The 24,446-nt window shown below is 35.1% G+C and overlaps 3 protein-coding genes across 9 annotated transcripts in view; 1 reads left to right on the plus strand and 2 right to left on the minus strand.

Moving 5' to 3' along the window:
- The window catches only part of ARHGEF33 (Rho guanine nucleotide exchange factor 33), a 58,735-nt gene extending 55,922 nt beyond the window's left edge, over nt 1–2,813 (minus strand). Inside the window, exon 1 of the mRNA XM_039887365.1 lies at nt 2,385–2,813. The gene's annotated coding sequence lies outside the window, so the exon portion shown is untranslated. The remainder of the gene's footprint in view (nt 1–2,384) is intronic.
- A 2,081-nt stretch (nt 2,814–4,894) lies between these two features.
- On the minus strand, nt 4,895–9,268 carry MORN2 (MORN repeat containing 2). Of its 2 annotated transcripts, XM_039887380.1 has the most exons (5): nt 9,125–9,268; nt 7,750–7,800; nt 7,236–7,342; nt 6,391–6,527; nt 4,895–5,228 (listed from the first exon to the last, which is right to left on the minus strand). In XM_039887380.1, exons 4-5 carry the CDS (start codon nt 6,525–6,527, stop codon nt 5,126–5,128), a joined length of 240 nt encoding a protein of 79 aa, XP_039743314.1. In that variant the 5' UTR covers nt 7,236–7,342; nt 7,750–7,800; nt 9,125–9,268; the 3' UTR covers nt 4,895–5,125. The 2 variants fall into 2 exon arrangements, with proteins under 2 accessions (XP_039743314.1, XP_039743315.1); XM_039887381.1 differs by lacking the exon at nt 7,750–7,800 and having other exon boundaries at nt 9,125–9,257.
- Nucleotides 9,243–24,446, plus strand: part of DHX57 (DExH-box helicase 57) — a 49,447-nt gene continuing 34,243 nt past the window's right edge. For 2 of the 6 annotated variants that reach the window (XM_039887371.1, XM_039887366.1), the window contains exons 1-5: nt 9,676–9,818; nt 16,066–16,280; nt 20,849–21,007; nt 22,034–22,219; nt 22,519–23,357. In XM_039887371.1, the coding sequence (XP_039743305.1) occupies nt 9,801–9,818; nt 16,066–16,280; nt 20,849–21,007; nt 22,034–22,219; nt 22,519–23,357 (1,417 nt within the window). In that variant the 5' untranslated portion in view covers nt 9,676–9,800. Of the gene's footprint in view, nt 9,447–9,544; nt 9,645–9,675; nt 9,819–16,065; nt 16,281–20,848; nt 21,008–22,033; nt 22,220–22,518; nt 23,358–24,446 lie in introns of those variants that run through there. The other 4 variants (XM_039887367.1, XM_039887368.1, XM_039887369.1 and 1 more) reach the window with 4 other exon arrangements.

The following is a 24,446-nucleotide window of genomic DNA, read 5'->3' on the forward strand; positions in this document are numbered from 1 at the left end:
ATCCATGAAAGAATTTTAAAAATTATTCTACCCTTACTTGAACTGGGAAACTAAAAGGAGGCTGAATATGCTATAACAATGAACTTACTGGTTTTACAATTTTAGCAGAGGCTTAATTTTTATTTTCCCCAGATGTCAATTGGAAGTGCACTGAATAACTAACTGCTAGAAGATAGGGAAAGAATATTGAAAAGTATCTCAGCAAAAAAATGCAACCATCTCTTTTTTCGCATTGTTCATCCTTTGCTCATGTGTTATGGTAAATAGCAGATGTCAGGATACCTTACACAGTAAGGTTATTCTGCTTCTCCCTAATTATCCTTTTACCCACCCTATGTACGGTCTCTACCAACCCCCTCACCCACACACTCCATAAGAAATCCAGTGAAAATTTAAGAGAAGGAGGAAGCTTTCTAGAGAACATAATAAGAATTTTCTAATATTTGCCTCTTTGTTACTCAGTAAAACCATGCCAGCACAGCCTTTTTATTTTTATTTTTGTTAGGGGCTACTAAAATCAAAGCTATTTGAGAATGCAGTGCCTTTAAATGTCAAACAAATATTTTTGAAATGGCTACTTTCTCATTCTCAGAAGATAAATTCTAGAGGTTTCCTCAAATAGACAAATTTGAACATCTGATCAGCTGCCACTTTCTCTTTTTATTTTTCTGATTATTTTAGGAAGACTTAAATGGATGTTAATACTAACCACTCTTTTTAAGGGCAGGGGCAGACAATAAAATAATCATGAACCTACCAATGAGAAGTGTGTCCTATGTAATATTTAGCATTTTATGGTTTAATTCATCTTATTTGGGGCACTGAAAACACCTTAAAATAAAATAATGAGGATTTTTTTTCTTCCATGATTCCCAAAGTGATTCTTGGCACTCTTGAAAGCACAAATGATTAATCAAGTCACTGGGGACAAGCAGCAGTAATGTGATTGTCAACACTATGGATATTGGTGAAACTGTGTTTCACTCTCATATAAATTGTGTGTGTGTGTGTGTGTGTTGAATGGTGGTCAGTGGGAGAATCAACATCTTCGACATTGTCCCTGAGATGAAATTAGCAAAAAGTATTAACTTGAAGATTTTTATAATTCATAAAAATCCAAAAACTAAGAAAAATATAATTCAGTACAAGTTATACTCCAGCCCTAAAACTCAAAATCAAAGGTTCTTAACCTGAGTTCCATACATTGGAATTCAGACCATTTATAAATCTCCTGAAATTGTGTGGAAATTTTTGTATGATTTTACATGTTTTTGCAGAGAGTGTGGGCTGGTTTCCAAAGTTTCTTAAAGTGCTCCTCGACCCCCTAAAAGGTTAAAATTACTGCCATTAAAGAAAAAAGAAGGAAGGGAGGGAGAAAGTTGTACAAGGCACTCATCTGTGTTAACCTTTATATTTGTATCAAAAGTTAACAATAGTATGATAATCTTCCTTTCAAAAGCCTCTGAGGTTTTAACCTGGTTTAGATGCATTTTCAGAGCCCACAGTATTAACAAAAATGTAGATTCATGTAAACTGGTATAAATGTGTCGAAAAGATATTTCTCTAGTATAAATTTTTTATCATTTATGTTATATCCTCCAGAAGTGCCTTCAATAAAATAGCTATACCATTTGTAGCAATATAATTTATATTGAAAGGAACTAATAAAAAAGACAAAAGAGTAATACAAATAAATTTCTAGATTTTCATAATAATATTGTTTCAGCACATAAAAATCTATATAATTCCAATACTAATTGTAATGGAATCCTATTCTCATTTAAGAATGGAAAGCTTTCAAGTGAAACCCAGTTCTTCTCATGATGCTCCCAAAACCCTGGAAAGGGTTTAGAATTAAAATTCACTAATGTCCCTGTGTAATTAATCAGCATACATTTTTCTGTGTAGAGGAGTAAACCTCTCTATCCTTTTTCTGTGTTACAAAAGGCACAAATCAACCTTCCTTTATTCCTAATATTTTTCATTCTTTATTCTTAATCCCAAAGAGGCATATACATGTTAGGTTTATTTGCTTCAAAAATCAAGAATCTTGTCATCCTTTCTTTAAGATTGCTCTTAAAATTTAACTCAGATTTAATTAAATATATGTAAATGTACAAAACTCTTCAGTCCCAAACATTTTATTAGTTGACAACCTACCTATAAAGGCAGATTATGACATAATTTAAAAACTAATCAAGAAAATGAATGTTTTATAAATTTTTATACTTTGAAATAAAAAGTTATTTCTTTAAAGGGATACCCTAAATGAATATTAACATATTTTGAATCAAAATTACTAATTAAAGATTAATGGAATTTTTCCTTAATGAAAATATTTCTCCTCTCAATGCCTCTCAAAGCACATAAAAGCACACACTTACCCCATGGTGCTTGCTGTGATTATATCATCCTTGGATCAAGGCTTCTGTGGGTTCTGAATTAACTTAAAGGTTATAAAAAGAAGCTGTAGAGAGGTTTGACTTGCCCGGAAACGAGACTGTCATATGCTAACTAGGCTTTTAAATGAGGAAAACTAGTGTCTAATTATATAAGCACCAGGTCAAATTCTAGCATCAACTAATCAAATAACTGTACTGCCTTTAGTTTCAAGGAGTAAAAGAAAGAAAACTGTTTAAGAGAGATGACTTTGGTGTCTTAGAAAACTGGAAAATTGAGCATTGAGAAGTTATTTATATATCAACAAAAAGTTAAAGATTTTAAAAGCAAAAATCTTGCTACTGTAAGTAATTTGAAGAAAAATACTGGGAAAATTTAGTTTGCAGTAAAGCAGTTATTTTTCTATATTTTCCAGAAATTTTGGATTTGCATTATTTGTCCTGGTCCTTGAGAACATCCCTTCTCCTTATCTTAACTTGTTCAGTATTTATTTCCTTATACATTCCAGTACAGTAATATTTAATTCTAAAACCATACCAGTTAATGCTAAGCAACAAATCCAAAAAATGTCTAATTTTTAAATGTATCTTTGAACACTTATAAACAAGGTCTTTTGAAATTAAATACAAAGCTATTATTATGAGAAACAAAAATACCATTTTTATTTCAATATTAAAAAATATATTTCAACATAGATTTATAGTAGTACAACAAAAAATTAAAAATTTTGGCACTCATATATTGAGAAATAAAATTTTAATATTTTTAAGTGAAGAAATATGATATAGAAGTTATCTATTGTATGCACCATTTTTTGTCAGTTTTAGAAAAACGGTTTTAGCAGAAACACTCAGGTCTTTATTGTAATTTTTTTTCCCCAGGGCCACTATCGTAAAACATTTTTTTATTAAGTTTATTGGAGTAACATTGGTTAATACAATCATATAATTTTCAGGTGTACATTATCATTTGACATCTGATATTCTATGTTCTATTGTGTGTTCACCACCCAAAGTCCAGTTTCCTTCAGCTACCATATATTTGATCCCCTTTAGCCATTTCGCCCTCCCTCTACTCCCCTATATTTGACCCCCTTTAATCAGTCTACCTCCCCCCTCTTTCCCCACCCTACTAGTAACCACTACTCTACAGTCCTCTGATAACCACTAGTCTATGATACATGTCCATGAGTCTGTTTGTTTGTCCTGCTCATTTGTTGCTTTTAGGTTTATAGCCCACATATAAGTGATATCATGCGATTTTCAACTTTTTCTGTCTGGCTTATTTCGCTTAGCATGATTATCTCGAGGTCTATCCGTTGTCGCAAATAGCAGTATTTCATCTCTTCTTATGGCTGAGTAATACTCCATTGTATATATGTACAGCTTCTTTAGCCAGTCATCTATCATAGGGCACTTCAGTTGCTTCCATGTCCTGGCCACTGTGAATAATGCTGCTATGAACATCGGTGTGCAAATATCTTTATAGAGACGAGTTACTTCTCGTCTCTATAAAGATATTTGCACACCGATGTTCATAGCAGCAATGAACAGTATACAACATCTATCATTGTCCACAAGATTGAAAAAAAAAAATGTGGACAATTCAATGGTTTTTAGTATTCGCAATGCTGTGCAACCATCGCCACTGATTTCTAGAACATTTCCATCATCCCAAAAAGAAACTCCATGTATACCAATTCCTCCCTCCCCTGGCAGCCAGTCATCTACTGGACATTTTGCATAACAGCCACACAATATGTGGCCTTTTGTGATTGGATTATTTCACTTACTACAATATTTTAAAGATTCATTCATGTTGTAGCATGTGTCAGTGTCACATTTCTTTTTATGTCTCAATAATATTCCATTGGATGGATGTACCAGATTTGTTCATCCATTCATCAGTTGATGGACATCTGGGTTATTTCCAGTATTGGGCTGTTATGAATAATGTTGCTATGGACATTTCCTGTATAAGTCAATTCTCTTGGCTACATACTTAGGAATTGCTAGGTCATATGGTAACTATATGTCTACCTTTTTGAGAAACTGTTTTCCAAAGAGGCTGAATCATTTTACCTTCCCACTGGAAATGTTTGAGGTTTCCAATTCCTCCCATCCTTGCCAACCTTTGTTATTGTGTTTTTTTTTTTTAATATAGCCATCCCAGTGATTGTGAAGTGGTATTTTACTGTGGGTTCAATTTGTATTTCCCTAAAGAATAATGATGTTGAGCATCTTTTTGTTTGCTTATTAGACATTTGAAGAAATGTCTATTCAAACTCTTTGCCCATTTTTAAATTGGGTTGTCTTTTTATTTATATACATTTATATGTGAGTTCTTTATATATTCTGGAAACTAAACATTTATCAGCTTTGTGATTTCTAAATATATTCTTTCATTCTGTGGATTGTCTTTTCATTTTCTTGAGTTTCCTTTAACACATAGATAAACTTTTTAAAGATGACAAAACTCAGGCACAAAGATTGAATATGATTAGTTCTGCTGTGTTTATTAAAATGAGCAAACTCTCAACTGAATCACATAATTTAAACTAATTATAAGATGATAAAAATAAAATTCAAAAAGACATAAGTGAATGATGGTTTAATTGGCAAAATTACAATATAGAAGTAATGTATGAAGTTATTTCAGATGACAGGTTTGTTTTCTTTACAACTAAATGCTTCAGTTACTACATTACAACTTTAATACAGAGTATCTACATGTGGAGCTTTAGTTTCAGGCCTGGAGCAGCTGTGAAATGAAAACTACCACACCATTCTAGTCCTTGAATATCAGTATATTGTCCTTCACCTTCCACCCTGCAATAGTAAAAAATCAGTTTGTTCATTAACAAAGAGCAAGAATTTACGGTCCAGATATAAGATTATCAAGTCTGTGATATATTATATACTATGTCTGAAGAATCTTTCCACTTTCAAACTTTGATTTAAAACTCGTAATCCTGCTTTTCTATACTACAAAAAACTACTACTATTACTATTCCAAAAGAACATTGTCATTATACAAATTTTGGTGTCCGAGATTTTAGGATTACATATGCTAAGTTTACACAAAACCAAAACAATCAGTTAAAAATGTAAAGTTTATATTAGTTAATTTATTTATTTGACAAATATTTATTGACCATCAACTATGTTTGAGGTACTATTCTGTGCTGGTATTTTCTTAGACTCTTTGGAGTGGTAAAAATGCACTTCACATAAACAGACAGACCTTTATTCCATGGGTTAGATTTTTCTCCCTCTATTAACACATGAAAAGTTTATGTGTTATCATCACAGACTTGGAGTCAATGTAACGAATACTTTTTTGCCCTCCTTAAAATGTATTTACATCAATCACCTCATGACAATTAGGCTGCATTTTCAATTCTGGAAATAATAAAGGGGTATTTATAAATGAACATGAATCTCTGGATGACATGGCATGGTATTCAGTGTGAAGATTAAGCTGGTAAAGTGGGTACCTTTCTACAATTTGAAAATTACAATTTTGCCTACATTTTTAAAACTAGTCTAGTAAAAATACACACACATATCAGATCAAAATGAAATAAACAATTACAAAATTATCCCCAAGGCTGCTTTTAAGAAATTTATCAGGATATTTCCAGTGAAAGTAATTTTTGCTTACATTTCTCAATAATTGAAATAAGCTTTAAATTTATAAGCTGAATGCAAAAGGTTCTAATATGAACAGAGGGGTCAAGAGACAGTAAATGAAAAGTCTAACAGATTATCACCATAAACAATATTTTCTTTTTGAGGCTCATGATGCTCAGCATCTCATAACATTTTTTTCCCCCAAAATAACCCTACATTTCTTACTAAATATGTTAAAAATTTATTTTAACAAAATGTACTACAAAAGAATATTTGGCATTAACTAAATATAATACTTAAACAAACATGCCTAAAAAGAACCTTTTAGAACTGTAGTGACTTTTTATTTTAAGCTTACCTATTTTCATTGAAATTTCCAGTGTACTTTGCCCCACTTGGGAATGTATAAGTTCCCAATCCATGAAACATATTGTCTTTAAAGTGTCCTTCATATACTGCTCCCGAGAAATGCTCAAGTCTTCCAAAACCATTCATCTGTTTGTAACAAAGGAAATGACCTAAGTAACTAACCTTCAGTTTCCCTGGAATACTTTGAAAATGTACACATATGTCTATCATCCACTTAGTTATATTTAATCTATCATTGTATTACTTTTTATTTCCATAAAAAATATGACAACATTTTAATCGCTGTCCTTCATATGTATCCCTCTGTGAAGCTCCCCCAGGTCAAATGTTCCTGATGTGGGACACTTGAACACCATGATGATAGTAGAGGTCTCTGAGATACCTTGAATATATCAAAAATCTTAAAGGGCAACCAGTTTAGTTAGCCCAAGAAACAGTACAAAAGTTGTTAAGAACAAAAATTGTATTCAAGAAGACCTGAGTACACATTCTTGTTTAACACTTAGTAGCTGGGCAAGGAATCTGAGCCTGATTTACCTCATCTGTAAACAAGAGTATTAACGGTACCTACCTCAGGAGGTTGCTTCAAGGATTAAATGAGAAAATTACATAATGAGTTTAGCTTTACCCAATGAACAGGAGATTAGAAAGATAATGATGATTAGCTCTATACATGAGTTTAATATTACTCATATGTTCATAGATGTTAAATATAATCATTGGTTTATTGTTATATAATCTACTCATGTGTTTTTAATTAAGTGTAAAATACCTGGAATTATTTAACCAATAGGTTTACTTATCCATTGTCAGTATTCAAACCAACAACAATACCTTGTCATCTTTCCAGCTTCCTGTGTAGACAATCCCATTAGGAGTGGTATGAATACCTATTCCATTTCTCTCAAAGATTCCAGAAGATGTCCTTGTACAATCACCATCTAAACGAGAGAGAAATACTGAAGATTATAAATGGAAACCCTGTTTGACTAAGTAATAAAATATTACTTAGTCAGGCCTAATCAAAACTGCACCTATGAGTTTCTGATTCTTCCTAGTACTGAAACAAGTGAGACCACAGATAAGGAGCTTAGATGGTCTTGTAATCATTGAGATGCAAGAACTAGGAAGACTGACCCATAGGTTACCAAGGCATACTGCCTAAATTTAACATTAGAATTTAGACTTAAAATCTGTTCATCTAGTAGTATTTCCATGTTATTTTATTTAATGGAATTAATGTGCCAATAGTTTTATAAAATGTGACAGTCTCTTTTTTTTTTTTTTTTTACATTTAAGCTATTTAATTTTAACCTGTATAGAAAAAGTAATTGAAATGTATGCTTACCATACTTGTCTCCATTTGGAAATATAAAGTTTATCTTATACACTTCTGCAGCTGTTTTAAAAGATTTAGGAAAAGTAACATAAATGTAAATATTTTTATATCATGTGACCTATAACAAATGTGCTTTAAGAGCACATTAATCAAATAGACTCACTTATTATGATCACAAGCATATGACTACTTGCATTCCATTGTTCAGCAGAGGGTTTTGGGGAAATAATAATTATGTCTAGATGATTTTTATTTCTTGGTTTATTTATTATAACAGCTTTATTAATATATAATTTACATACCATAAAATTTATCCTTTAAAAGTATACAATTCAATGTTTTTTAGAATATTCAGTGTTATGTAACTATCACCACAATCTAATTTTAGACTACTTTAATCACCCCCAAAAGAAATCATGTACTCATTAGCAGTTATTCTCCATTCCTTTAATTTTTCCCCACCCTCACCCTAGCCCCAGCCCCTGGCAACCACTAATCTACTTTCTGTCACTACGAATTTGCACATTCTGGACATTTCATATATGTGGAATCATACAATATATATATTCCTTTGTGATTGGCTTTTTTTACTTAGCATGATGTTTTCAAGGTTCATCATGCTGTAGCATGTATCAGTACTTCATCTCTTTTTATTGCCAAATAATAGTCCATTGTACAAAAATAACACATTTTGTTTATTAATCAGTTGATGGACAGCTGGGTTCTGCCAGTTTGGGCTGTTATAAATAATGCTGCTATGAACATTCATGTATAAGTTTTTATATGGACATATTTTTATTTCTCTTGGGTAGCCTATATGATCTATTGATTGTGTTGGAGGTAAGGTGGACTGAAGAATCTCTGATTTGGCAGAAGGAAAGGAAATAAAGACAGTAAATGATGAGGGGTAGGATGTGAGGGTGGGGTAAAAACAGAATGAGACTAGAATGGAGACCAAGTTAAAAAGAATGGCACTTGGGAAGCAATCGTTAAATGCTTATTAATCAGAGTACTTAACTTTATCATTCAAGAAACCGAACTGTTTTCAATTGCTTTTAAATGGTTCCACATTCGAAATTTTTGGAATGTTTGAGCTAGAAGGAACCTAACAGATCAAGATCGACTGGCACCATAGAGGAAGCAGAGAGGTTGGCACTTGCCTAAGGTTTCACAACAGCAAACCAACGGCCAAATCAGAACTAGAATCCCTGTCTCCAGATTCCCAGGCCAAGGGCTCTCCGCGCCCCCACCCCATCTCCAGCGCAGACGCTCAGGAAATATGTCACACCGGTACCGAGTTACCAAGGGCCGAGCCGTGGCCCAATGCGAGTTCCACTTAAAGGCGCCCTTCCGCGCTCGGGGCGTTAGGAAGAGGGGCACTCACTTGGCAGAGAGGTGCTGGAGAGATTTTCTTGACTCTGCGATTTCCCCTGAGTCGCCAGCTCCGCGGCGTGGAAGGAACCAAGCGTGAGCTAAACGCAGAGTGCGACTCGGTTGCTGGGGCGACCAGGCACCTCTCACCCGGAAACGAATGTGAGCGGGGCCAAGGCTAAGCCAATCAGAAGGCTCCAGGGCTGTGCAGCTGCAGCTGGGCCGCGGCGGAGCAGCTCCAGGTGAGGTCCGTGAGGGGTGGTGACCCTGGTGGGACCCCTTGTCCCTGGGTGCTCCCTCCTGACAGCCGCCCTGGGAAGCAGCACTGCGAGTCGGTACGGCCTCCCCTTCTGCGGACAAAGGGCGTGTGTATAGTCTGGTCGGACCTTTGTCAGTGTGCCGACCTTTCTACTGCCTCCCTCTCCCGGAGTGGTCAGGGTCGGAGGAGCTTCCTGGCTCTGTAGGCGGGATCCAACCTGTTTGGGGCGAGAGAGTCTGGACCAGCAGGAGCCCAGACCCTGGGACCAGGCCAGGTGGGGGTCGGCAGTTGAGTTTGAATACGCTCAGGCTGGAGGCAGGGTAGCTAAATTCAGGCTCGGAGCTGGGTAAAGAGTTGGGTTGGAGGGGCTCGGGTTTCGTTTCCTGTCTCCATCTCGAACTGGGCGGCTACTGGGAGAGGATTGGAGGCGATGAATGCTCGAAGAAAGGTACCAGGTTTGGGTATCTTCACGGCGATGGATGTATGGTGTTAGAGATTTGCCTGGAAGAGGAGTGGTGTGTATCAGTGTTCAATGTCCAGCTTGGTGATTATGTTCCTGAGAGCCAAATGGGTGTGAAACAAAGGATACTCTTCAAGCCAAACAGGTCCTTGTGAAAAAAAGATAGTTGGACTCTTCCCTGGCTAAATGGAATAGAATAGTGGAATCTATCCATGTGGATTATACAACCTAATTCCTATTCCTTGGAAAACGTCTGGGGAAGTTCAATTGGATACAGCCAGCAAGTCTTCATCTGGAATTTGAGAGCAGATCTCAGATCAAGTTGTAACACTTTCTGGAGTGGTGTGAAACAAGTTGTTGATCTCTCTTTAGGCAAGCTTGCTGTGACTTGGGCTAGTTAGCTAACCACTTATTATTATTATTTTTTTAATCGGAGCACAGTATCTTCTTGCTTTTTTCCTAGTATTCCTTATTACACAGACTTTTTTTGAGCTGGTGATTTTTGAGATGAAGCTCTAATCTTTCTGTCTGATTTTCACATCCTTTTCCTTTTTCAAAATTTTAGACATAATAGGTAATTATTGATGCACAACTTTACAGAATTCAGTTTGTCCCATTGTTTTGGTCTCCTGTTAAGCTTTTAATGACCCTACATTTTGGGGGGAATATGTGTATATGTACCACTTTTTACAGAAGAACTTGAAGTAGTTAAACTTCTTATGATGTTCTTATCTAAGAGGAGGAAACAATGATATGGTTTAAAATTTAGATTAGAAAATGTATTAATTATATTTTTTATTTCCCATATTTTATGATGTTTTGACATCAGGAAGAAACTGCCCTTCCTAGGGATAGGTAATTAACAAATGACCTTTCAACACAACTTTCCTTTGCACATCAACCAATCTGGAGTCCATACCCTCGTAATTTCCCCCACCCTAAAATCAATCCAGGACCAGGTACCAGGCAAATAGGGGTATCTTCTATGCCCCAGAGTCTGCTGGAATTATTCAGATTTGCCAGTGCTAAACCGTTTACCTTGCCCTGCCTTTCCCATGTAAACACCAGGAAGCTTGTAGCCTATACCTTCCCTTGGCTCCTTTCTGCCTCCTCACTGGTGCTTCCCCCTTGTGGCCCCTGGTGGCATGGCATGCCTGTCCTTTCTAGGGGAAAACTGTAACACTAAACTTTTTCTTTCAGTGGCATTGAACTCTCCATGTTGTTACTCAGTCACATTTATAAATGAAGACCCAGGCACAAATCCAATGGGAGCCAGCTTGTCATTAACCTTTGAATTGAAGATAAAAGATATGTGTGTGGTAAAGAGTCGATGTGGTGGAAAGAATTTCAGCTTTGGAGTCAGGTGGATTGTTTCAAACCCTGGCTTCACCTACCTTTAAAATACGTTCAGAATTTATGACCAGTTTTCAACTCCACTGCTCCCACCCTAGTCCAACCCACTGTATTTTTTCTCTAACCTGAATAACTGCAGTTGTTTCTTAAGTGGCCTCCTGGTTTCTCCTCACTGCCCCCCCACCCCACCCCAATCTTTATTCTTCACAAAGCAGCTGGAGTAATTGTTTTAAAACATAAGTCAGTCATATCTGGCTTTTGTCTCATAGTGAGTTCTCATAGTGACTTCTCATTATATAGAAGGTCCTCCAATAATGTCATTTAGTTCACTTCGTTTCATTATAATGTTGATGAGATGCTATGAGATCTTAACCCTTGTTTATATCAGGTAGCCTACAGTAAAATTGTTTCATTACAAGTCCTTTTGCTTAAAGTCACAGAACCAATTGACAACGTTAAGGGAGAACTTAACTGTATTTAGAATAAAATTCAAAGTCCTCCTAGGGCCTACATGGGCCTCTCTGCTCTCTGATCTCTTCTTTCCTCGCTTCACTACAGATTTCTTACTGTTCATCCAGCTGAGCTCCTTTGCACCTATTATTGCTTCTGCTTAGAATGCTTTTTTTTTTTTTTAAATATTTCATGACTCATTCTCTCAATTTGTTTAGGTGTGTGCGCAAATATGATCTCAGGCCTTACCTGACCACTCAACCTAAAATAACACCCTCAGGATTTTTCTTTTCCTTCATAGCATTTAACTTATATATCTATTTATTTTCTGTCTTATCCTTCAGAAGGTACATTTCATGAGACAGGAATTTTGTCTTCTTTGCTGTTATATCCCTAGGACTTGGCACATAATAACTGCTCAATAAATATTTGTGGAATGAATAATTAAATGAGTGAATCTCCATTCTCATATCATTTATTCAACCTTCAGTTATTCATTCCACGAGTATATATTGAATTCCTACTATATGCCAGATACTGTTATTAGAGGTACAGTGTTAATCAAAATAGATATAATCCTTGCCTTCAAAGAGCTTTCTGAGAGGAGGAGGACAAGGAGGGGGAGGGAGTAATCAGTAAATGTTTATAATCATGAAAGATTTTGAAGAAAGGAGTACCAAGAGACCTAGTTTAATTTCCACATATTTGCGAGTTTCTGAAATTTTTTCCTGCTTTTTATTTATAATTTCCACTGTTGTGGTGAGACATACTTTGTATTATTTTAATTTCTTTTAGTTTTTTGAAGTTTGTTTTATAGCCTAGTATAGGACTATACTGAACTTTTTTCCTGTGCACATGAGAAAAATGTTTATTGTTGTGTAGAATGTTCTAAAGTTATCTCCTAGGTCTAGTTAGTTTATATTGTGTTTTAAGTCTTCTATTCATTGTTGATCTTTGATTTAGTTCTACCATTGCTGAAAGTAGGGTATTGAAGTCTTCTATTGTTATTATCGAATTGTCTATTTCTCCCTTCATTTTTGTCATTTATTGCTTCATGTATTTTGGTGCTTTGTTATTAGGTGCATATATGCTTATAATTGTTATATGTTCCTGATGGATTGACTCATTTATCATTATGAAATGTTCTTCTTTATCTCTAGAAACTTTTTTGCTTTAAAGTCTCTTTTGTCTGATATTAGCATAGCCACTCCACCTTTCTTATGGTTGCTGTTTACAGGATTTATCTTTTTCCATCCTTTTACTTTTCATTTATTTGTATCTTTGAGTTTAAAGTGATAAATAGACAACACATAATTGGATCACTTTTTTTTTTAATTGAGGTATAATTAGCATATAACATTAGTTTCAGGTGTACAACATAATGATTTGATATTTGTATATATTGCGAAATGATCACCACAGTAAGTCTAGTTAAAGTCCATCGCCATACAGAGTTACAAAAAAATTTTTTTCTTGTGATGAGGACTTTTAAGATTTACTTTCTTAGCAACTTTTATATGTACAGTACAGTATTGACTATTGTCACCATACTGTACATTACATCCCCATGACTTATTTATTTTATAACTGGAAGTTTCTACCTTTTGACCCATCCTCACCCCTGCCGCCCTCTGGCAACCACTAGTCTGTTCTCTGTATCTATGAGCTTGATGTTTTGTTTTTTAATTTTACTTGTAAGTAAGATCATACAGTATTTGTCTTTCTCTGTCTTATTTCACTTCGCACAATGCCTTCAAGGTCCATATATGTCACAAATAGCAAGATTTCATTCTGTTTTATGGCTGAGTATTCCATTGTATATATACAACAACATCTTATTTATCCATTCATCTATTGATAGTGACTTAGGTTGTTACCAATATCTTAGGTATTGTGAATAGTGCTGCAATGAACATGGGGGCATATAACTTTTCAAATTAGTGTTTTCATTTTGTTTGGATAAATACGCAGAAATAGAATTTCTGGATCATATGGTAGTTCTATTTTTATTTTTTTTAGGAACTTCCATACTCTTTTCATAGTGGCTGCACCGATTTATATTACAGCCAACAGTGAGTGCATGAGGGTCCCTTTTTTTTCACATTTTCACCAACATCGTTATTTTTGTCTTTTTGTTAATAGTCATTCTAACAGTTCTGAGGCGACATCTCACTATGGTCTTGATTCGCATATCCCTGATTACTAGTGATGTCGAACATCTTTTCATGTACCTGTTGGCCCTCTGTATGTGTTCTTTCTGCTCATTTTTTAATCAGATAGTTTGGATTTTTTTGCTATTGAGTTGTATGAGTTCTTTATATATTTTAGGTGTTAACTCCTTATCAAATAGATATATGATTTGCAGATGTTTTTGCCCACTCAATAGATTGCCTTTTCATTTTTTTGATCATTTCCTTTGCTATGCAAAAGCGTTTTAGTTTAATGTAGTCCCGCCTGTTTATTTTTGGTTTTGTTGCCTTTGCTTTTGGAGTCAGATCTAAAAAAACATCATCACCAAGACCAATATATCAAGGAGCTTATACCACCTATGTTTTCTTCTAGTTTTATGGTTTCAGGTCTTACATTTAAGTCTTTAATCCATTTTGAGTTAATTTTTGTGTATGGTATAAGATAGTAATCTAGTTTTATTATTTTGCTTGTGGTTGCCAAGTTTTCCCAATAACATTTGTTGAAGAGACTGTCATTTTCCTGTTGTGTATTCTTGGCTCCTTTGTCATAAATTACTTGATCGTATATGCGTGAGTTTATATCTGGGCTCTCTCTTCTGTTCCATTGATCTATCTGTTTTTATGCCAGTACCATAGTGTTTTGATTACTATAGCTTTGTAATATAATTTGAAATCAGGAAGCACAATGCCTCCAGTTTTATTCTTTTGCAAGATTGCTTTGGCTATTTGGGGTCTTTTGTAGTTTCCTACAAATTTTAGTAAATATTCATACAAACATACAAGTGGTTCTTTTATTTCTGTGAAAAATGACATTGGAATTTTGATAGGGATTACATTAAATCTGTAGATTGCTTTGGATAGTATGGACATTTTAACAATATTAAGTCTGCCAATCCATGAGCATGGAATCTTTCCATTTATATGTGTCTTCACTTTCTTTCATCAGTGTCTTATAGTTTTCAGTGCACAGGTCTTTCACCTCCTTGGTTAAATTTATTGATAGGTATTTTATTCTTTTTGGTGCAACTTATTACTTGAGTTAAAACTATTTTCTCTTACTATAAAAATATGTAAGTCTAAGAAAATACCTTGAATCTAGTTTTGGCTGTATTCTATAATTTTAATGCATCTTATTTTCATTTTATTTTTGGTCTATAAATTCTGATTTGCTTTGTATATTTAGGTGTTATGATGCCGGTGCATAAATATTTACAAGTGTTAGATCCTCTTGCTAATTAACCCCTTTATCATTATAAAATGTACTTCTATGTCTCTTCTTACCCTTTTTGACTTAAAGTCTGTTTTGTCTAGTATAAGTATACCTAACCCTGCTCTCTTTTGGTTTTCATTTACATGGCATATCTTTTTCCATCGCTTCACTTTTAGTGTATCGTGTCCTTAAAACTGAGGCACTTCTGTTATAGGCAGTATATAGTTGGGTTTTGTTTTTTCATCCATTCAGCCACTCTGTGTCTTTTGACTGGAGAATTTAGTCTATTTACATTTAATTATTGATAGCTAGGGTTTACTATTGCCATTTTATTAATTATTTTTAGGTTTTTATAGATCCTTTGTTCCTTTCTTTCTCTCTTGTCTTCCTTTCTGATTTGATGATTTTCTGAAATCATGTGCCTTTATTCCTTTCTCTTCATCTTTTGTGTATTGACTATAGATTTTTGCTTTGTAGTTTCCATTAGGCTTACCTAAAACATCTTATAGTTATAACACTTTATTTTAAGCTGATAACAACATAACCTGGATCGCATACAAAAGCTCTACACTTTTACTCCTCCCAGGCATACTATACGATCCAGGGCTGTGTTTTGAAAGTATATATGTAAATTATATTTAAATATATGTAAATTATTTCTCAAATCACTTATTAAATATGTGAAAACATATCTACTCAGCTAGAGATCTTTAAATCCTATACCAGATCTAACCAAATCAGAATGTAGGATTAGGGCCTACACATGTGTGTCTTGAAACTTCTCCATATATTTCTGATGCACATCCCTGGCTACGAAATCTGCGTCAGAGGAATTCACTAAATATGAATTCTGAGGAGGTGTGCTTGTAAATCTTTTGTGAAACAGCTTATCCATGCTTTCCCTAAATTGGTCCTTTTAAAATGTGCTTTTTCCTTTATTTCTTGAAAACAGGCTATATCCATAACTTTAACAAAGGATTACTGCTATACCTGTCTGATTTTATGATGTCTGTATTACTTTTTTCTCTTGCAGGTGAAAATGAGTTCAGTAAGAAGAAAAGGCAAGCCGGGCAAAGGAGGTGGAAAAGGGTCTTCTAGAGGAGGAAGAGGAGGCAGGAGTCACACTAGTAAATCTCACGGTGGTAGCAGCGGCACTGGTGGCAGTGGTGGCAATAGAAAGGCAGCAAGTAGAATTTGGGATGATGGTGATGACTTTTGTATCTTCAGTGAATCAAGGCGCTCAGCCAGGTATTATGCTCTTTGAATGTTCAAATATGGAAATGGTATCGATTCCTAATCTATAGGACAACAGTTGGCCAAAAGAAGGGAGGAAAATGCTAAGTAATTCTGATCAAATTATTTGTTCCTCTTATTTTAAAACCTTGCAGTCCCCCTCTTCATAACATTTTCTAACTGCATGATGGCAAATAACAGCTTTTTCATATTGGAAGTTCAAAATCTGAATTTACTTTAATTTGCACATGACACTGTGAGTTGAGTATAATACTATTATTATAACCAATGTTACTAAGAAAGTAAATATTGGAAATGGTGAAAGTGATGAAAATTTTAAGTATTTCTTAGACAATGTAGTTTGAAAGTCCCAGAATGTGACCTGACTATACTCTTGCTAGTTGATGGGTTATCCATTTCCCAACCAGATCAACCAAATCTTCACTGGTACTTCATGCAATGACCAGTGACAGACGTCATATTCAGGCTGCTCTTTCAACTTTTAAATAATGAATAAATTCTGATAATCTAATGAATATTTAATGAAAGTGAAGATTTACTACAGTGTGTTATGCAGTATAAATATAAAATTCCAATTGTCTTTCAAATTGAACTGTGAGCTGTCTACTGGAATTTTTAGAGATGGAGAGATGTCTTTAAAGCTGTACTTACAAACACACACACACACACTCTTGTGGGAATAACTCAATTAAATATTAGCTAGAAAGGAATATAAATAAGTGCTGGAGTTTAACTGCATCATACATGCTTTTAACTTAAGTAAATTCAGCTATAAGCAGTCAGGAAAAAAAGAAAAGGAAATAGCATTTACATAGTTTAAATTTTCCACTAAATGAATCTGGACCCCATGATGAGCAAGATATGGAGAGAAAAATATATTTCCTCAGTCTCAGTTTCCAAGTGCTTCTTATTGTCTAATCCTCTTGATGCATTGAGTATATGATTTTAGGATTTAAATACGTTTTTTATACATAGTGCGTAACATGACCAAATACTTCATCTTGTATTGAACTAGAGAATCTACTTTTTTTTTTCCATTCTAGAAGAAAATTGGTCATTTGGGGCATACTGAGAGATAATATATCAATGTCAAACTTGATAGCATTATAAGCATCTTCCAGAGTAATTTTAAACTATATTTTTTACCTTAGCTTCTGACTGAAGGACCTAATTTCTGCATTAGATGCAGCTTCATTCTTTTTGAAAACATAGACATTATAAGTTCTTACAGTCTTCAATGTTCATTTATACAGCAAGTAATTGACTGAGTGCCTACTATGCACCAGGTACTGTTTTAGGTACTAGAATTAAAGCAATAATAACATAGTTTCCTTGCTTTCATAGAAGGAGGTTTGAGATATAAAGACCATAAGCAGATATATAATATGTCAGATGGTAGGTGCTGTGGAGAAAAATAAGAGGATAAAAGAGATAGAAAACATGAAAATAGATTGGTAGTATTTTTAAATAGTTGCTATCTTATGTACAGTGATCAGAGAAGACTTCTCTAATAATGTGTCATTTGAGCAGGGACAAGAAGGAAACGTGGTAGTGAGCTGTGATGCTATCTGGGGGATGAACATTCAAGGCAGAGGAAAAGCAAGTACAAAGTCCCTAATCCAGGAATGTGCTTCGAAGGTTTAGGAAATGGCAAGGGAGCCATGTGGCTAGAGCCATGTGGCTAGCCATGTGGATAGCCATGTGGGTAAGGAGAGTAACAGACAGTTAGATCCCAGAGGCTAAGGTTTGTAGGTTTTTAGAGGCCATTATAAGGACTTTGGCTTTTGCTTTGAGTAAGATGGGAAGCCATTGCAGGGTTTAAGGTAAGGGTAAGTGATGTCATCACTCTGGCCAGAATTACTGCTATTCAGTATATGCTTTTATGTGAATTAGAAGATGGTGCCCCTTTCTTTGGGTAGTCGTAGCCCAGGATGCATGGCTTGGTGAGCAGAGCATGGACTGGATTTTATTCTTGCTGTCCCCTCTTCCCTCTCCTTCCTCCCACCCTTGCCAATAGCCAGTGTACAGTCTGTGCAGCCATACTCAGTAGCCCTGATTCAGTGTGCTATGTGGAGAATAGACTGCAAGAGGACATGGATTGGAACCAGGAAGACCAGTTAGGAGGTACTCTCTAAGTAGAGATGTCATAGACAATTTAATATGTGTCTGGAGTTCAAAATAAATATCTAAGCTAGAGAAGTGAATGTATGAGTTATCTATGAATAAATGCTATTTAAAGCTATGAGACTGGATAAGGTAGTCTATAGAGAAGGGGTTTAAACTTTGAGTCCTAGAACTCTAGACTTTAGAGCTAAGAGAGATTAGAAGGATCAAACAAAGGGGATTGAGAAGGAATTGCCAATGAAGTAAGAGGAAAACTAAGCATGGTTTCTGGTAGTCAAGAATTAAAGGTGTTTTAAAGGGGATTATCTAATCAGATTGAATTGGATACTTAAAGGGGATACTCAGTTATAAAAATAAATAATTTGATAAGTCAAGAAAAATGACAGTTGTCCCCTGGATATGGCAATATGGATAGCATAGGTAACCTTGACAAGAGCTGTTTGCTATAGTTGACAGGGAAGAAATCCTGATTGGAGTGTGTTTCAGAGAGAAAAGGAAAGAAAGTGGAGACAAAGACAATGATAAGCCTTTTAAGAAGTTTTGCTATAAAGTGCAGAAGAGGGAGGAGAGATAAGGCAGTAATTTGAGGGGAATGTGCAGTTAAAGGGAGGACTTTGTTTGTTTTGACTTTGTTTGTTTTATACAACGTGTGTATATGCTAATGGGAATGATCTCAAAAATGAAGAACTGATGATGTAGCGAGGGGGACGAGTGCTGGAATGATTTCCTCAAGATCAAAGAGACTGGGATACAGTGTACGAGTAGAGGGTTTAGCTTAGGATCAAGGGTGATTTGTCGTTACTAACAGGAAGGAAGGCAAAGCGTGGGGGTATACAATAAGTGGTGGCTGAGATAGAAGCATGTGGAAGTTCTTCCCCCACCTTTTTCTTTTTTTACTAATCCTGAGGAAACCGTCAGCCAAATCCAAATTGCGAGCATTTCTCTTAGACACCTGGCCTGAGTTCTTCAGAAAAAAAGTCAATGTCAGGAAATAGGTGAGGGAACTATTCTAAATTAGAGGAACTTGAAAAAAAATAACTAAATGTCATTTTTTATTAGATAGTCAAAAATAGGACATGATTGAGACAATTAGGAACTTTGAATATGGATTATATATTAGATGATATTATTATATCGATATAAAATATCTTGAGTGGTAATAGTATAGTGGTATGTAAGAGTATATCTCTGTTTCTAGGAAATACATGCTGAAGTATCTAAGCGTGAATATGATATCTGCAGCTTACCTTCAAGTGGTTCAGCAATATATGCCTTTACATGTATACAGAGAGAGAAGAAGGCATACACACACACACACACACACACACACACACACATATATTTGTGTGTATAGAAAAAAAAGGAAGAGAAATGCATAAATGTTTGTGTGCATATCTGTATGGCAAATACTAAGAATTGGTGAATCTAGATAAAAGGTGTTTATTTCTGTAGGTTTAAAGTTTTTCAGAAGAAAACGTTAGGAAAATGATAGATATTTTGGGTAACATTTCTTTTCATAAGTTGCAACCAAATAGTTATAAACCATAATCAGTTCTGTTTTCTCCTTTGCTACCAGTTTTGCAAGTGTAAATGTGTGGTTCTTTTCAGTCTCAATAATATGTTGGATTTTAAATACTGAGTTTGCTTCTTTCATGCCCTAGATTTGTGAAAATTTATAATGAAACATGACAAAAAAACAAACAAAAAAATTTAGGAAATAAAGTTAAATCTTATAATTATTATTGTTTTAAATATTAAAAAGAGTCTTTTAAAAATCTAAATTCCAACATTAAAAGATTGGTGGCATAAATTTAATTTTAGGTTAATGCCAGGTTTTTTTTTTGATAGGGAAATAAATTATAAAAGATTATACATGCTGTACACTTTTTTAATATATATGAAAAAGATTATATGAATTAGGGTGATTTCTGTTTTCTTTTTTTGTTCTTTACTTTTCTACAGTGAACATATATTTTTTATAATCAAGGGATGATGATAATGTAGGTAAATATTGCAAAAATAGGGCTGAGTATTAACAAAAATAGGGCTGAGTATTAACTTGTCTTAACAAGATGGAACTCTTGATGGTTTTCAGATTGGGTACCTAAAATAGAATGAAATAACACTCTTTATTTGTAGCATATTTCTTTTGGAAGTCCTCTAGTACAGAGGGAGTCATGATAGCATTGCTTCTTCCAGAGGATTCTTGAGTTAATGAAGCCAGTTTTAATGATTAAGAATCTGATCATATTTTTTCCCTCAGCATTCCAGTGTAATGAACTCTGGTAAGTAAACAGAGAACTTCTTCACATTCATTGTTACCTTTTGTAAGATATGTGACAGATCCAGTTTATGCTGTATATATCTGGGGACTCAGAGGAGAGTATAAAAGTTCTGATTACAGGTAAATGTGTAATTCTGTTCGGTGTCCTTTGCAGACCTAGCAACTGTAGCGGAAGAAAAGGAGAGGCACGCCGCAAATGGAAGCCCGAAGCCAAAGTGCCCCTGCAGACTCTGCATATGACTTCTGAGAATCAGGAGAAAGTGAAAGCCCTTCTCCGAGACCTGCAAGAACAAGATGCAGATGCTGGATCTGAGTAAATTGTTTTATTTGAGTAAATTATTATATTAAGGAAGATGTATTTGCCCCTTCACATATAGTGAAGGTCTTGTGTGTCTTTGGAATACTGTATTAATACTGATTCTGTTGTGGCTATATAATTAGTTGAAAGTGAGCCAAGAGAAATAAAAGAATAATTATTCAGCAACAATTTTAGAGTGAGTTTGTTTTACAATATCTGTGAGCAATAGTACAGATTGCCTTTTCACCTTTGTTTTTTTTTCCTAGGACAGTGCTAATATGGATTCAGTAATTGCTTTATTGACAACCTTCCAAATCAAACCTTATAGTGAACAAGTAGAAGTATTGTTCTAGAAGGAAATGCTTGAGTTGATCAAATGAAGTCTTAAGATTACACTACTCATGACCATCTGCTAAGAGAAACAACTTTTACTCTTGGCTCTTTTGCTTTGTGATTTCAGTTGGAAAGGTTGATCCTTTCTATTTGCCAGAATTAATGAGTGGCCAGTCATGATCAGCTCAATTTCCATTCTGTCTACAAATCTCTCTTAGGTTTAAGAAAGGTGGTTATGCAGCAAAACAAAAAATTGGGCATGGTTTTTATGAATGGGAAGAGAGCAATGCTAGCCAAGACCTCTGTGGCTCTGGAGTCAGACGGCCTTGTTCACAATCTCTAGTCGCTCTTTACTGTATAGCCTTCGTCAGTTACTAATCCTCTCTAAGTTTTAGTTGATCACCTGAAAAATATAGATTTCAGTGTTAGCCGGCTGGGTTACTGGGAAGATTTTAAAAGAGACTACATATAAAAACCCTTAACAGCATGGTACCTAGCATGTAATAAATGCCTGATAAATCTTAATTGCCAAGATACAAATTAATAGGTCAATAAAAGAGTAAATTGAATAGTGGGTAGGATGATTGAATAGTGGTTAGGATCCTATATCCTTTGGCTCTGTGAATTAAATTCTTAAACTCTTGTTAAATTTGTCTTTGAAATAACTACAAATTAATATATAATATATGAAAATGTTACTTTTTCCAGAAGAAGCATTTCTGAGGAGGAGGAGGATGATGAGCCTGATTGTGATGATGCTCAGTACTGGTCAGCTGGACAAGAAGCTTCCCTTGTTCCTGACTCTGATCCTTTGGAATGTGCTGGATCAGGCCCTGTGGAGCCTCATAATACAGAATTTATAGTCTCAACATTTGCAGTGCAAAAACTTTCCAGGTAATTGCTTTCAACATTTATGGGAGTTGGGGGAAAATTCAAAGAAACCGAAGGCATATTATAAACCCTCCCCTTGAATACTTTCCTATTGTACAGGTTCCAGCACTACCTGATGTGCCTAATATTCTCTCTTTTACGATAGGGGGATTAAGGAGGAATTAGTATTATGAAGGATGCTTTTTCAAAATATAAACCCTGCTTATATGTAGTTATAACTTTACAGACATGTATTTAAATGAATTTCACTTCTGTGATTTGTTATTACTCAATCTTTTTTTGCCATGTTTCGTGCTTGACAGGTATGGTTTCAACCCTGAACGCTGTCAAGCAGCCCTGAGGATTTGTGATGGAGATGTTGGAGCATCACTAGAACATCTACTTACCCAGTGTTTTTCAGAGACATTTGGAGAGAGGATGAAGATCACTGAAGCAGTTTCCCATATAAGCATGGATGAGTGTGTGGAACAGCGACAAGAAGAGGCATTCGCTCTTAAGTCAATCTGTGGAGAAAAATTCATGGAAAGAATTCAGAACAGAGTCTGGACCATTGGATTAGAACTGGAGTATTTAACAAGTAAATTCTGCAAATCCAAGCAAAAGGAAAGTACCAAAAATATACAGGAGACTTCACTTGAAATCTGTAAATTTTACCTCAAAGGAAATTGTAAATTTGGATCAAAATGCAAATTCAAACATGAAGTTCCCCCAAATCAAATTGTTGGAAGAGTAGAAAGAAGTGTAGATGAGTCTCATCTTAATGCTAATGAAGATGCATCCTTTTTATACGAACTTGAAATTCGATTTTCTAAAGACCACAAATACCCCAACCAAGCTCCCCTTGTGGCATTTTATTCCACCAATGAGAATCTACCTCTGGCTTGTCGTTTACATATTTCTGAGTTCCTTTATAGCAAGGCCTTGATATTTGCAGAAACTTCAGAACCTGTCGTATATTCTTTGATAACCCTTTTAGAAGAAGAATCAGAAATAGTCAAGTTACTAACAAATACCCATCACAAGTACAGTGCCCCTCCAGTGAACTTTCCGCCAGTACCCTCTGGGACCAGAATCAATAATCCCGTCTGTCGTAAACCAGTGATTCCAAATAATTCTTTTGTCTCAAGTCAAATTCCAGAAGGTATGTAAGGCACTGATCACGTGGAGGGTGTTGTGGAGGGGGACATCCACAGTGATGGATTATTAAAGAGGTCTAGGGTTCTGAGGGCTGGTCTAGGATCTCCCAGTGATCTCAAGCAAGTCTTCTCCTCAGTCCATGGGCAAAAAGGGATGAGAATCCCCTGATCTTCAATTATAAGGCCCAGTTTTGTCACTGTGATTGGGCTCTCTGAACTGAAAGTTTGTAGTGATATGTAAATTTATTCTAGCAGTTGAGAGTTGGAAGAAACTTACATCTCAGAAAATCTGTGTCATTTAATTCATTGGTTTTATGTGTTTAATCCTGGTACTTTATATGGGATTACTTTCAAAGGAGTTTTTAGAGGTACTTTCTATACCACTATCCGTACCCTCCTGCTTTTTTTCGTACAGTAGACCCCCCAAATTCATTAGAGTAGTGCTATGTTTATGAATCCCTAAATCCTCAGAGAAATGTTGTACAGGTTTCTGGCTTTATCCAGATCCGGGTTCACTGTACAATTCTTACACCATAAGTAGACCCCCTTTTCAGAGTTTATGAAAGAATTTTCTACTATTTGTTGCTATCTTCCTTTCAGAAATAAGTTTTTGTTGTATCACAAGAGTTCCTTTGTAAATGTCAACAAGTAGAGAATAACAAAACTGCACTGAGATGTAGATACTGGACAGTTGTCTGAGTTCACTCCTAGCCATTGGACTTGTTCCCAAATGTCAGCTTCTAGCACTGGGATTCAAATGTATTCCTCAAGAAATGACAGATTGTGGGTTGTGGACTTTTAAAAAAATAATAGTTTTGTTGAGATAAAATTTATCATAAAATTCACCCTTTTAAAATATACAATTCAGCATTTTTTAGTATTCAGAGTTGTGCAACCATGGCCACTATCTTTTCATCACCCCCAAAATAAACCCCATACCTATTAGCAGTCACTCCTTATTTCTCCTTAATCCAATTTCTCCAATCCCTGATGACCACAAATCTATATTCTGTCTCTATGGATTTGCCTATTCTGGATATTTCATAGAAATAGAATGATACAATATGTGGTTTTTTGTGATTGGCTTCTTTCAC

Source organism: Pteropus medius, unplaced genomic scaffold, assembly GCF_902729225.1.
Source record: "Pteropus medius unplaced genomic scaffold, Ma_sr-lr_union100, whole genome shotgun sequence".
Taxonomy (NCBI): Eukaryota; Metazoa; Chordata; class Mammalia; order Chiroptera; family Pteropodidae; genus Pteropus; species Pteropus medius.